The sequence below is a fragment of the Sebastes fasciatus genome, chromosome 22 (assembly GCF_043250625.1).
Source record: "Sebastes fasciatus isolate fSebFas1 chromosome 22, fSebFas1.pri, whole genome shotgun sequence".
In the NCBI taxonomy this organism is placed as follows: domain Eukaryota; kingdom Metazoa; phylum Chordata; class Actinopteri; order Perciformes; family Sebastidae; genus Sebastes; species Sebastes fasciatus.
This window is the reverse complement of record NC_133816.1, coordinates 13,359,589-13,375,105: the sequence shown is the minus strand read 5'-3', so window position 1 is coordinate 13,375,105 and position 15,517 is coordinate 13,359,589. Positions and strand designations below refer to the sequence as shown.

At 43.0% G+C, this 15,517-nt stretch overlaps 1 protein-coding gene across 2 annotated transcripts in view; it reads left to right on the top strand.

Annotated features, from left to right (window-relative positions):
• The first annotated feature begins 2,683 nt into the window (after positions 1 to 2,683).
• Positions 2,684 to 15,517, top strand: part of pacs1 (phosphofurin acidic cluster sorting protein 1) — a 67,579-nt gene continuing 54,745 nt past the window's right edge. The window contains exon 1 of one of the 2 annotated variants that reach the window (XM_074624468.1): positions 2,684 to 3,094. In XM_074624468.1, the coding sequence (XP_074480569.1) occupies positions 2,916 to 3,094 (179 nt within the window). In that variant the 5' untranslated portion in view covers positions 2,684 to 2,915. The remainder of the gene's footprint in view (positions 3,095 to 15,517) is intronic. The other variant, XM_074624469.1, reaches the window with a different exon arrangement.

Below are 15,517 nucleotides of genomic sequence, written 5' to 3'. Positions count from 1 at the left end.
AAGCACATAATGTTTCCTGTAAGCCCCGATCCCAGCTGTGATAACCAGCCTATAGAGAAACGTCAAGCTGGTGGCAGCCAGACGTGCTGTGACGTCGGTGGAGTGATTAAGTCACCTTCTGATTCATATTCACATTCAGAGATCGTAATCATAACCCTGCCTTTGTCATCTGAGGGTGCAAACACTGCACCTGTTTCATGCTGCACTGACCGGCAGCCAAACCCTGCAGCTACAGCATGGTGTTTGTTTCAGAGAGAGAGAAAGGGTGAAGTGTTGCTTCCAGATCTGATTATAAGGCAAACACACACGTGGGAAAATACATGGCAGCGAGCAATTGTGTCTGCTTTCTTACAGATTATAGATAGAAAACACATTTTTACCTCATAATGACACTTTGGGGAAACAAGTTCATAGTATGAAGTGAAAGTGACATGAATTCTCAGACTGTAACCGGTTTTGCACCTTCGTGTATTTGCCTGCTCACAGCAACGGCTGAAGGAAGATGTGTGTGTGTGTGTGTGTATGACTAATGGGAATCATTTCAGAAACACCTGAGACTCCAGTGAGTGTACTATATGGGCTAAAATAGAACAATTCACAAATTCATCCATCCTCAATGAAACATCATAATACAGAGTAATACTGTATAATACAGATATAGTAGTATTCACTCACTGGTCAGGTGTGAGGCTAAAGCAGTGAATGAAGGGTCAATTTCCTCACTGGGGTTTATGGTTTGAATCAATGCCATTGTAAGGACGAAAGGTGACGTTCCACTGTGTGCTGTTGGTGTTAATCTTCTATTTGATTTGTTTTGAGACAAAACGCACAATAAACAAAGTTAACGATGAATTTGACTGATAGCATTAGTATTATTTTTTTATTATTCTTCTATAGATATCGCGATAATATTGTTATTGTGAATTGTTTTGGCCATGAAAAACAGCCCTAATATATATATATATATATATGTATATATATAGAGAGAGAGAGAGAGAGAGAGAGAGAGAGAGAGAGAGAGAGAGAGAGAGAGAAAGAGAAAGAGAAAGAGAAATAGAATTGAATTGAGAGAGAGAGAGAATATTTAATCTTAATTTATTATTTCATGATTATTTTTATTTTTGTTTCTCTTTTTTATAATAGTAATAACATTTTTTTTTTCATTATATACATTATATATCACATATATAATATCTATCTAATTATAATATGTATCTTTTGATTACATATATAATATATTTTATATCTTCTTTTTTTAATCTTTTCATTATATATATATATATTGGTATAATTGTCTTCCATAAAAAGTGGCAGTTTCTATTATAATGTATGTATTGTTGTTTGTGTATGTTTATAAGCTATAGCCTACATGTAATATTATCTTACCTAGATAACCTCTAAAAATAAATAAATAAATATACACAATCATACGCAAAAACTATATATACCGATATACAACAGTAGTAGTATATATTTATCGTACAGTAAATGTGAGGTTAAATGATATAAAGCCAGGAGGATTTAAAAACACCCAGTAGCACGAGCACAGCTCTCTATTGGCCAGGCCCTCTCGCTCTCTCTGTTGGTCTCGCTCTCTCTCTCGCGCTCTACGTCCTAACTAGTGATGGGAAGTTCGGCTCTTTTTAGTGAGCCAGATCACTTGGCTCAGCTCACCAAGAAGAGCCGGCTCTTTCGGCTCCCAAACGGCCCTCTTCGTTTTTACACACCTCTGCCTCTTTATAATTCAGCCAAATTTAGCGCTGTTTTGACCTATGATTAGTATGTGTGCACATATATCACCAAATTATTCAATACAATTATACTAAACCTTATAATTTCCAGAATACCTTAACTTTACATGCTGCTTCGTTTCCGACTGTCACTCATCTTCACCGCACCGCACTCCTCTCTCTCTTTCTCTCCTCCTCTCCTTCCTGCTCTGTACCTGTATAGACCGTCAGCGGGCTGCGCACCCCACCCCTCCCTGCTTGATGGTATGATCCTTGTCTGTCATCACCTGATGGTCGCACGGATGTCAATAACACATCAGTCACAGTAATGGTACATGTCCACAGGCTCCGTCCTTTCCACGCTCCCCATTCATTGTCTATGTAAGCAGCCGTGCAATGCATTCTGGTAGCGTGGCGGCGCGTTTCGAAAAACGGAGTGTCACGACGCCCGCTCCTCATTTGCATAAAGTTGAGGGCTCGTCTACTTTATGTAAATCACGGGCGTCCGACGCGACTCGCCGCCTCTCGAAACTCCCGAGAATCATTTAAATCTGTTTTAAAGACAGATTTAGCAACAGCATGGCTTATTTCTCGCCTCAAATGTTTTCAGAAACACATTTTGGTGAACTATTTTCGTGAAATAAGAAGAAAGTTTCCAAACGAGCCTCCATACTGTTTCCGGTTTGAAAGCTGGGAGCAGCAGCCGACGGAGGGAAAGCGTTCATCGAATCAGGTGGGGACAGCCTTGTGTCTAGTGAAAGCCCACCAAGCGTCGAATGTTGGGAAGCGTTGTGTCCCCTTGCAATAAAAAACGACCCCGTGGACACGTTACATTAGAACGAGCACAAGCAAGTAATTCTTACTAACAGTCCCTTTAAAAGAGCCGGCTCTTTTAGCCGGTTCGTTCTGAACCACCACATCACTACTGAAGAGGCGTAGCTCCGTTGCTTCTCTGCTCATTGTGCGACTACGGCGAGAGAGATTTCCGCTTCCTGCACCGATAAACACCACCAACCCAACACAAGTTGGAACCAGGGGGAGAGGACACACACACACAGAGAGAGACGCGGGGATTCACCGCCTGCCTTTCGGGTGTTTAAACCCCCTTAAAACACGACAACAAGCCAGGCTACTCCGGGTATTCCTCCTCTTCTCGACCTGAAAGTAGCCGTCTCCAGCTCCAGGATGTCGGAGCGAGGAGGAGGAGGACTCCCGCGGACTGGGGGGGTCCCGTCGCCGCACATGCAGCCCTCCAAGCCGGTCAGCAGCATCACCTCCACCTCCACCTCCACCAGCCGGCCGGTGCACATGAACCTGTACGCTACCTGGGAGGTGGACCGCTCCTCGCCCAGCTGTGTGCCGAGGTACGTGAAGTGAAGTGAAGGAGAAGAAAGGGAGCTATAGCAGCATGACTTATCATTTTGTGGTTGTCGTGGTGATTATTCTGGTTGTCGTGGTGATTATTCTGGTTGTCGTGGTGATGGATGTATGGGGGAATGACCCACAGTCTGTGTGTTTACACTGGGAGATATATCACATAGACAGACACCCATGGGTGCCTTGTTTGAAAAGATCATCACCTCATATGATAGGATTGTTGCTGTTAGGTCACATTAAAAGCTAATAATTACAATTTTCTTTCCCCTAATTGGGATGTTTACCCCAGTTTGCACCACCAGTTCAGTTACCCAGTAGCTTTTACAACCCTACTGTCATTTTTGATCAAATAACCCAGTCTGTGTGTTTACACTGGGGGATATCACATCGACCAAACACCCATGGGTGCCTTGTTTGAGAAGATCATCACCTCATATGATAGGATTGTTGCTGTTTGTGTAGCTAATAATTACAATTTTCTTTGCTCTAATTGGGATGTTTATGCCATTTTTTAACCCCAGTTTGACTAACACCCAGTAGCTTTTACAATCCTACTGTTATAGATAGCAGATACAAGCTTATCGTCCATACTAATGAAGACTGTGTGTGTTGGGGCAGCTGCAGCCTTTCCCCAGTAGATTTAGCCTCAGCTGTTGATCAATGCAGACACAAAGATTGAGCTATAGAAAGGCATTTTGTTTCCATATATATATGATACAGCTGGGCGCTGTGATATATATTGGTTTTGAAGAACGATGCAGGAAATCATTTTTGATCAAATAACCCAGTCTGTGTGTTTACACTGGGGGATATCGCATTGACAAAACACCCATGGGTGCCTGTTTGAAAAGATCATCACCTCATATGATAGGATTGTTGCTGTTAGTGCAGGAAGGTCACATTAAAAGCTAATAATTGCAATTTTTTCTTTGCTGTAATTGGATTGTTTACCCTATTTTTTAACCCCAATTTTCACTACCACCATCAGTTCAGTTACCCAGTAGCTTTTACAACCCTCCTGTTATAGATAGCACAAGCAGGCTTATCATACATACTAATGAAGACTGTGTGTGTTGGGGAAGCTGCAGCCTTTCCCCAGTAGGTAGCCTCAGCTGTTGATCAATGCAGACACAAAGATTGATGAAGCATAGGCTGTCAATGCAGCTATAGAAAGGCATTTTGTTTCCATATATATGATACAGCTGTGATATATTGGTTTGAAGAAGAACGCAGGAAATCATTTTTGATCATCAAATATTGGACCTGTTTCCCTCAGTGCAATGGAAGTTGTTCATGTTGACAATGCTGCAAGGTCACGGACAAGACACCTTATCCAGCGTAGCTCCAGTCCCCAAACAAAGACATTCAAGTATAGGCTTTCTTTGTTGAGGATCCAGCTGGCCGGCATGTACTGTGTGGTCACGCTGCTGCTGACAGAAGCAGATGCACACGCTCGATTGACCTGCAATAGTTTCATCTGCATGAATAGACACATATTGGATGTGACGTCCATGTATTATGGGTGTAACGATAAATTTTTGCAAACGAAACAATACCTATCACTTTCCGTGGCTTCCGATACGATTCACGGACGATATTTGGCTCATTTTGAGCGATACGATATTAAGGTTGGGACGATACACCCATCTCCCGATTCGATTCTATCATGATACTTGGGTGCCGATTTCTTTTTTGGCACAGTACAGTATCGCAATATACTGAATAGTAACCCCTGCATCATGATACATATCGCATTAGATTCTTGCCAATACACAGCCTTATTAAAAGTGCTAAAAAAATACATCCATATAACGTTTGTTGTGCTTAAATACAAGGTGCAAATTCTTAGTATCAATAGATTATTTACCTTGCAAATTGATTTTAGATCGATATACGTCTCCGGTGAAGGACAACTTGCCGAGTACCTATCGATGTAGTTGGATCGTAGGACTATAAATCGATACATCGATGTAGTAGATGAATCGTTACACCCCTAATGTGTATATATATATATATTTGTGTTTGCTCCGGCCCAAGTTTATACCCTTGTGTTTATGACTCTGTGTTAATAACCGTTGTCATGAGTTAAAGTCAAGGTCAAGGGTCAAACGCTGTGATTCACAACCCCGGCTAAAGCATACAGTGTGTGTGTGAGAGCTTATGATACAGCAACTGATAAGAGGAATGTAGTAAACAAAAATCTCAAGTCGGCAGAGAGTTGATTTATTTATATCTGTCGCGCTGACAAAAACATTTACACGCCATGCTGCAGGTTTCATCTGTTAAACCTAGCTTGTAAATCTGCAAGGTTGCCGTTAAATTGTGTTGTTTGTTTTAAACTGAACTGCATCCTTCCAGATGTTTTGGTTACTGAAACAATTAGTGGGAATAAAAGCATGCTGGCACATACGAAGCTCAAATGCTGACATCTTAATGCCGCTTTCTAAAGCGCTCCGGGGCTTTACTAGGTTGGAAGCGAAGCCTCGAGGGTATGTTTTGCCTCTTAACATTTTTGGCAGCGTGTGCGCACCATGTGCTCGTGAATAAATGATGCAGATCTATATTTTGGAACATGAATAACACATCCATTGTTAGCCTACATTTAAAATATCTTTCCTCTCCCGACCTTTCCTTTGAGATTCCTTGTGTTTGCGTGCTACTATCTAGAATATTTTGGCGTCGTGCTTTGAAAGGTATGGACATTTTTTGGGGCCTTTTTTTTCCCCCGCAGGCGTCACGGTCCGTCAAATATCTTCGATTTCACTGCAGTTGCAGCAACAGACAAGAGTCTCGCAGAGCTGGGAAAAAAAGAAGGGGGGGATGTAGAGAATCAGAGGATGAGAGTGGGAGAAGCGTTGGCTCTGTCATCTACATTTAAATAGGATTTCTCACAGGCGCGAGCAGCAGGAAAAGGCTTCAGGAACGGTGCAACTAATCTGTCGCTCCCAGAGCTGGCTCAGTCCAGATGATGTTTTGCAGTCGCCTGTTTGCTTCTTGTTGCTCAATCTCTGTTGCTGCGAGGACTCAGAATTCCACCCCCCCCCCTCTCTCTCTAGCAGAGGTGTTGTTGCTGTAACCTCTTCCTGTCTACCCAAAATGCCACTTGGTATGCTGTTTATGCAGCGCCGCTGTGGATAGAATCTACCCTGGCAGGCATAAACATGCACTCAGCTGCAAATTTGTAGCGGAACCTGGAAAAAATACTAAACATATCAGCCGAGGACTTGTTTGTTTTGTGGCATTTTTTTGGGTCACATTCAGAAGGGAGTAACAGGAAATATTCAAGAGTGAGAGATGATATCACTGTGCGAGTATCCGTCTTCAAGTTTAAGCAACCGAGAATATTTGTTTTGAAGGGCCAGCCGTCCGAAATCAGCTCCACCCTTCCTCATATCCATCATCGCGGCCGTGAGTTCCTCTGAGGTCATTTCTGTGTCCAGCTTTCCTGACCTTCTATTCTGCTGTTTACTAGGGAGGGATAAATCATTTCACTGGCTCTAAACCAGCTCTTTTACAGCGGTGTAGTGGGGGATTCCTCTCTCTGCAGTGTCATCAACACAAACACATCTAACTAAATTAATGCAGGAAAGATTTTTGATTTTCAGCACCTTTCCCTCACAAGTGGTATTTTCTTTTTAATTCATAAGGGACGTGTAATGTTTTATACTTCTGGTGAATATAATCCAATCAATCTTATTTCCATATATGTATATTGTATATACAGTTCCCTTTGCTAACACCTTATTTTGAAAAAAGCAGATGTAGTCACGCGTGTATACTTCCGCTAACTCGCCAAGTCCGTCGCTAGCTCTCCCGTTAGCTCCGTTCTCTTTAAACATCCACGATCAGCTCCATCGGGGCCCTTTGAATGCATTTAACATAAACGTCAGTATATGGGTGCTCTACAGTTGTAGCGTCGGCCCATTTGACCATGGAAATGAGAGTGACGGCTGGCTTGACTGCACGTTATGATACGATAACGTTTCCATTTTCTGCAGCCAAATAATCCCAATGAGGAGTACAATAGCTCGAAGCCTCACCTCAGTCATAATATAGGCTGTAGTGGATACAGATTAGCTGTCCACAGGTGTATTTACATTCAGGTGGAATGTGGACGGTGCCTGCCAGTGTTTACATCACACATGGTTTGGATTCCAGCATCCAACAGACTTCAGTTGAGGCCTCCTTGCGCTGCTACTGTGCGTCAGGTATTCCAGGAATGGGCCCCCGTCGCAGAGCTCCTCGCCTTGCATTATTAATGAAGGTGTCCTCACAGAGCTGAGGGGGGAAAGTCCCATGACTCAGCTCCATAGATGGTCTGTGCTTCAATGTGGCTTGTGAGCAAACCACAAACCTATAGGAAGGAGAGTGGAAACTGGGTCAAATCTGGACCATGGAGAAGAGGAAAGGTTTAAGCTTTCTGGCTTGTGACTTCTTTGAATGAAGCTTTGTCTACTTGTGACCATTGTTGGACAAGTTGGGCAAGAAACAGCATCACCCTGACCCCTCTCCTAAGTAAAAAAATCAGCAAGTAACTCCCTCTAAAACCACAAATTGTTGTTTTAACACTTCGGTTTGTGTATGAAACAAAAAGATATAACGTGAAAATTTAGTAGTCCTACGTTGTTGTACATTATCCTGCTTATTACATGGCTACTTACTTAAGAAATCAATAATTTGACATAAAAATGATCCTCCAGAGTCCGAGATCAGAACTGCATCCATAGCAATCGTAGTGCTATACACAGCAGTGGTCTGCTATGAAGAAATAACAGACCGTAGAATGCCGTTACTGACCAATCAGAATTAGTATTCACCAAAGCTGTGTAATAAAAAAGATATAACATGACAGTCAAGGACACAAAATAGCCTCCAAAGTGTTCACCTTTCGTTGTTTATAATGTTTGTAATCCAGCAAATGTAACTCAGATAAGTGAAAACAGCAGGTCATTAAAAATAAATGCTTATCTACTGACCTAGTAATGAATACTGTTGGCATGTAGGAGGGCAGTGCAGAAATGCAGGATGTTCTGAATTATACATCGTGCATTTGTAAGACCCGTTTGCTATAATTGCCCTGCAACACAATAGTGGGCCGACACTCGTTCCTCGAGTGTCGGCATTACATTATCACCCTGCCCCCTAAAGCCCGGCCGCTGAACACACACACACACACAAATGGAAAGAAATTGAGATAACGCCAGGCTACAGGCTATTGCGTACATGCACACACACACACACACACGGACGGGGTAGTGGTGTTCATTAAGAAGCTTTGGCCTCGCCACTTTCCTTGGCGCTGCTCGTTCTTCCGCACAGCCGAGTGGCCGAGAGGTCTGAAGTTTCCTCTCTGCGGCTCAGCTCGCCTGTCGGAGATGAAGGCAGATAGAGTGTAAACCTCCTCCTCCTCTTCACCCTGACTTTCCCTGAGTGTTTACTATTCCTGATAAAAGCCGTCCCACCTCAATCCTCAGGGAGAGGAGGGAGATAATGACATACACGCTTTGGAAAGATTCAGGAATGTGTTTTTATTTGCGTTACAATATTGCAGTCTAAACCAGTAAACTGGTCGCAGTGAAGAGAGTTTTGTTGTAGCATGTTTTTCTCAGCAGCTTGAAGGCCGGCAGGCTGTTAAAAACCTGCAGTGAAACCTCTCACCCAGCTTTTAAAAAGCTGCTAGCCCACTCAAAAGAATTTTCACTGGTATGCCTTTCAGATGTGATGACCAAATAGTGGCATAAATGCTCTTTTATAGTCCTTCCTAAGAACATAATTTGCTGGATAAAGAGTGTCAGTTTGGAGCCTTGAAAATGAGTCAAAAGTATCAGTAGCTTTAAAGCCACTTATTAGATGACTGCTGATTAAAGAGGACCTATTTTGCTCATTTCAGATGCATACTTGTATTTTGGGTTTCTACTACAACAAGTTTAAATGCTTTAATGTTCAATAAACACTTTATTTATCTCATACCGGACGTGAGCTGTGTACCCAGACCAGTCTGCTCTGACTGACCCACTCTGTTGGGATTGGTCAACCGAACCAAACTCTTCGGACTCCGCTCCAGCTCGGCTCTAACTCGCATTGTTTGAGGGCGTGCCAAACTAGCTGCTAGGCAGGTGTTATGCAAATGTGTTACTTGGTGACATCACCATGTTACGGAAGAAAAGACGGGACTTCAAGCGAGGCGTTTCAGGCAGTTCAGGAGCAGTGTTTCTGTAGGAACTCCCTTTGGCATAGCATTGCACCGGAAAAGGGGCTTAAGTTAGCGTGTCCACCCGGATGTTATGTTTCCATCACTGCCACTGAAGACAAAAAACAGATGTTAGTGGGGTTATTTGTCCGGTGGGAAAGGGTCTATAGAGGCCCTGACACACCAAGCCAAATGTCAGTTGTCAGTTTGGGGCCGTCGGTTAGCATCTGACGGCCTAGTCTTTGTGGTGTGTTCATATGCAACTTGTCGGCCAAGACAGAGGCGAGGTGAGGCGACGTAACAGTCGGCCTTCATTGCCGCTAGTTCCTTGATGTTGGCTTGTGTCTGGGCCTTATACAAACAGACACACTATCAACAGACTTGAAGAAACCTGCTAGCCATGCAACAACATTAAGGCTAAAAACAACCTATAATGCGACACTCACAATTCTCTAGTGATAATATAGGAACCCCACATTTAAATGGGTCAATACCGTTAATCTGACAGCCACTGTCTGTATTTTGGAAGAGAAAGAAGCCTCTCAGTGATGATGAGTGGCTATGTGACAAAGAGGTGAGGTGAATAAAGGTGGTGAAGCTGAGTTGTCCTCCTCCTCTTCCTCCTGCCGTGTAGCTGCTGTGGTTGATTTAGGCTGTAACAATGCTGTGGTCTGAGGAGCCTTTGTTGCGGTGTTGTAAGGTTTGTGTGTGTTTTTGAGAGCTCATGTCTCCTGGCAGCGATCCCCATGCTGTGGAATCACAGACTCCCGGCATCTAGCAGCTTCTAGCACACACACACACACACACATATATTTCCATTTCCAATGTGTAGTGACTATTCACGGACAATGTCACTGACATATGCTTCGCGTTCATCTAATGTGTTATAAACAAGGACACAGTGGCATCCAGTTACATAAAAGGACACGCTGTGAGGGAAACACAAATCACGCTGACAACAGGTGCATAATCGCACACACACACACACACACACACATTCACACTGGATAATGTTATGACAAAGCATTTTCTACATAATCTCATTTTCAGCCTGTTGAAACACATAAGCCGGATGCTTAGCTGGAAAAATAAAGGCTTCTCATTCAGTGCATACCTGAGTTTGTTTATATTTTGCACATCTCTAACGTGTCTAGGGAGGAAGCTGTCTGGAACATTTCTCTCTCTCTTGCTATAACAGCACAATCACACTGTTAAAATTTTCGCACACACACAAAGATGCACACAAAATCCGCATTGGGACGTGAGCAACTCAACATTACCTACATTTGTGCCTCCATGCTACTACTGTATATCCGCATAGTCCATGCAAACGATGTGCGCACACGTCTGTAATCCCCGCCAGCTCAGGTTACACATCGTTTCTCCCGGGTGATAATAACACAAGCTTGTAATGCACTTAACACAGATTGACCTTGACACAGTGGCTGCCAGGGTTGCGGACAATCACTTATTGACATTTCGGCAATTCTAGGGGTTGTTACATGGATGTTGTTGTTAATATATATGACGCAATTGTACGATTCAGATTTATGATTACCATCAGTACTTTTGGCACTTTTTGGCGCATTTTATCTGAAAAAAAAATAGCTTATTACTTAGATGGCAATGTGTGTGATTTTCAAGGTGTTATATGTTCGTATGATAGTAAGTAAGCAAGACAGTGTTCAAGAGTGACCACAGCAGACATCTTTCAATACATAATTATAATTTTGAGCTGTGTTACATAAGCACTAATGCATTACCTCAATAGAATGGCAGTACTAACTGAAACTATAGACTGTATAGATAAGAAGTGGACGTAGTCACCGTGACGTCACCCATTGGTTTGTGGACTGCCGTTTTGAAGCCTCGAGTTTGGTATTTTGGCCGTAGGCATCTTGGTTTTTTGCAACCAGAAGTGACACGAGAGGGTGGAGCTAAGTACAACCGAACGCAGAATAAGACATTTTTAGGCGACCAAAATGTTACAATTGACTTTAACATGAACAGGAAACACACTGTGAAAGGGTTAAAGTTGTAAGACGAAAACACGGACAACTCGCAGACCGGACAACGCCGTTGTAGCGATCTGTCAATCACAAGGTAGCCACGCCCTAAAGCATACCCTGCTTTATGGTCTGTTTGACTCTAAATGGGACCATAATTTAATAAATGAACATCATGCTGTATTGATGAAGTCTTGAAACTAGCGATTGAGACCATAAACTCACGTTTACAATGTTTACTGAGGTAATAAATCAAGTGAGAACCAAGTCGGCGAACTTTATTACTCCTTTCAACCTTGACAAAGGCAGCGCAGACCAGATCCACTCCTTCCGTTCTAAACTTTCACAATAAAAGCTCTGGACATATAATATTCGTAGGCGAGTATTTTGTATATTCATGTTGTTTATTTGTTATATCCCCGGTGTGAAGGCTTTTAGGTGCTGCTAGGTGGATTTTTTTTTTTAACCTTTGGACAGAGCCAGCTGTTTCCCCCTGTCTCCAGTGTTTATGTTAAGCTAAGCCAACTGTCTACTGGCTTTAGCTTTACGTTTAGTGTACGCAGATATCAGAGTGGTATTGATCGCCTTATCTGACTCTTGGCAAAAAAGCAAATAAGCAAACTATCTTGAGTTCAGAAACAAAAGTACGTACATAAGTAAGTCAGTATTCCTTTTGGCTCAGCAGTTGCTGCTCGACTCACGCCGTCACTCTGATGCTCTCACCCCGTTATGATCGCTGCTTCGAGGCAGGAGCGGCTCCGATTGGTTGATTTGACCAGGAAGCTAATGCGATTGCCCATTCAGATAGTGGTTTCCTGTCCGGCGGTTGTGCAGCGTGGTGGACAGCGAGCTCCGATGGCATTGTCTCCCCCAGCGCTCAAGCTAAACTGGATTAGGCGGGTGCTCTGCTCATTAATCTGTAATCGCTTTAATGAAGGGTCAATCATATTGTGTGTGTGACCACATCGAGAGGATTCCTTCTGTATGTGTGAGATCTTTATTTGCATTGTAAACTCACACATATTTAATTAGACACACAGATACATGAATAGCCTCGTAAGCAAACATTTTCCACTTTCTAATCACTATCTTATCTCGTCTCACACACACACACACACTCACATACTGCAGGTCACATGCTCAGTGAGTCTCGCAGGCCTAGACGAAAGGAGAGAGGCCAGACAGAAGCCCTGTGCTCTGGATAACAAAGTGCAAACCAGCAAAAACATGATTAGCAAACTTGCCAACAACGATAACTTGTGCTCAGCGTGTTTTTGTTTTTTTCTTATTCAGCCGATGGACGCTGCAACACGTGCTAACCCCAATTTGTCACACACATGCTTTTTTTGTTGTTGTAAACATATGAGATAGACTTTGACAGTGTTGGGTTTGCTGTATGTGTGTGTGGGAGTGTAAAGGTTGATTCTGCCCTCCTTAGGAAGTAGCAGGCCTCAGTGTGTCCTTGCCCGTGGCTGTGGGAAGTAGAGCAAGACGCAAAGAGATGGAGCGAGAGAGAGAAAGAGAGGGAGGTTGGCACAGAATGACAGAATGAAGGAGTGAAGAACAAGAGGTCACTTTCTGTTTTTTTTAGCACACATGACACCTCGGCCTATGCCTCTGTGTGTTAATGTGTGAGTATATACTTGTATTTCTTGCATCGTGGGAGTTTTTTTTAGGTTTTTATGTCATTCTGTAGCTTCTCATTTGTGTTCCTTATGTATTTAAATCTGGACATTAAAATTCTGGTCAAAGTATGGATTTTTTTTAGAGTCAAAATGCTATTTTCCCTTCTAAAAACATTTTCCAACGTGACCTGACGTACGTGTCTGCCTGATAGCAGTGCTGCATACAGTACATCCTTATAGTGTATTAATGTTACATACAGTAACTTAGATGGCTGTCAGCATGGAAGCTAAGCAATGTATTGCTGTGTGGACGCCACGTTAGTTCAGATCCAAAAGTCACATAATAAAACTAACCGATCGATGCAGCGGTGGATCAGCAACTCCCGTGTTCTGTGAGGTGAAATCACTGTTTTTGTGAATTGAGTCTGGTGGCTTTGAAGACAGCAATATAGCGGCTTCAGTTCCCCGTCGGAAAGGGCTGTCTGACGGCGTGGTAAAACTGAAAATATTCTAAATATAGTGTACACTTAAACTGATTTTAATTTTTTTTACGTGGCTAAAATATGTTTTTCTACTGTCGCTTTACCTCGCCGTCAGACGGCCCTTTCCGATGGGAAACTCCAGCCGTTATATTGCAGTCTTCAAGACCAGACCAGACTCCATTCACAAAAGCAGTAATTTTACCTCGCAGAACACGGGAGTATACATACAACTTCACTTCAAAAAATCCGAACTAACCCTTTCAGGTATTTCCAAACTTAGCACAGCTAACTTTGACTCAGCTAGTGCTAACGTTCACATTATTCATAACCTTATTGGTTAGCTTATTTTGGTAAACTATGTCAGTGCTTTTTGCAAACGGCTCAGTGGCTTTTTGCTCTATTTGAAAAAAAAACCAAAACGGAACAAAATGCAGATGGACTTGTTCATTGACTATTGAATTGTATGGGAAAGACTTGGTTTGTGTTCAGGGTTAAACTAGGTCGTGCCACTCCGAAGATACACATCTTCGTCTCTCCTGGTCTATGCAGAGTAGGATGAGGAAAGATGGATGATTAAGTGACTGTCACAAAAAACTGCTGTTATGTGCAGTGTTTTGACAACTGATAATACTGATAGAATGACTTTCCTGAATTGTATTTTGTCATTTCAAGGCCCTGACACCTGACGCCGTTCGCCAATTTCGGGCTGTCAGTGAGCGTCCGACTCTAAAATGAGTCGTGTGGCTCAAACTTCGGGCCAGAAATGGGCTTATAATCATACAGTGTATGCACAGCTTAAGTCAATTCAATGTCAATAATATAGTCTTCAAAAGTGACAAAACAAGTTTGTGTTTGCACAACCACATAAAACTTCCCTTTTTTTACCCGTGTGTTTACATTTCCTCGAGGTACGTACTACGTAGCCAGACAGAGGCGGGACTGAGTGGAAAACTAAAAAAGGGGAAAATGCACTAGCGGGGGGTTTTCAATCCGTCCTGCAGTCACATCTCTAGAGTCCGTCTATTGAAACGGCTTCCTTTAATTTCTGTTCATTGTGTCCTGTATACTGTATATTCAGGCAGCCATACAGCAAGATGCATTTTCATCACCTTTCTCATTTTACCTCCAAGTCTCAAACCTTTCATCAAATGGAGGTGGTGTGTTATTGTCTGTTGTCACATTAAGGGCCATTTCTCAAAGTGTTGCATTGAATTCACAACAAGCACTTGAACCTGCATCTGGCCTCCACTTAGATCTTCACATGTGAATGCGTTATTGTATGTTCTCATTGTCATGTTATACATCTCGAGTCAGAGGATGATTGTGTGTGTCAGAGTGTGTATGATTGATGTGTGCTCGCCTCGCACTGCTTGCTGCCTTTCATGGTGTGATTTCCATTGCAGCTGCTTCTTGCCTCACTTTGCCTCTGCAGTAAATGGTATGTGTGTGTGTGTGTGTGTGTGTGTGTGTGTTTGCTCACACTTTTCTGCTGCTTTTAAGTATCATCTTCACTGCATTCTTTGCCGCACTTGAATCCGGCCTCACCGGCGCATTATAGTGTGTATTAGTGTGTGTTGATTTGTGCGAGCGTGTTATTGTTTGTTCACGCCGTGCTTTCACATCGAATCAGTTTCAGTTTATGTTCGGCAGCACTCGAATCAGTGTCCGGGCTGACCTTGCACTTAGGTGTGTTCTCCCTGTATTTCTACCTCACAATATCACCTCACAGAGTGCAAATCATCTCCTCTCACCTAGCGACTTACATCAAATAACGCTTTACTGTGTGTACATGTGTATGTGTGTGTGTGTATATGTGATGGCAGGGTGTTCTCTTGCCTCAGGCGAAGTGTCGGATCATGTCAGCAGGGTGACTGTCGCTTTCTCTACGGAGGCACAGCAAAGAAAGACTGGAGGAGGAAAGAAATAGGAAGAGAGGAGAGAGGGATCAGGCGTCCCCAGGGCACCGTAGAAGAGAAAATGATGAAGTGAAGGGTGACGCTAGCCTGGTTCCAGACCTCTGAACTGTCGCTCACATCGCAGATTTTATCAGCGGTTACAAAAAGGTCTGGGCTTTTACATAGTCTGAGAAACAAGCAAACCTTTGGTG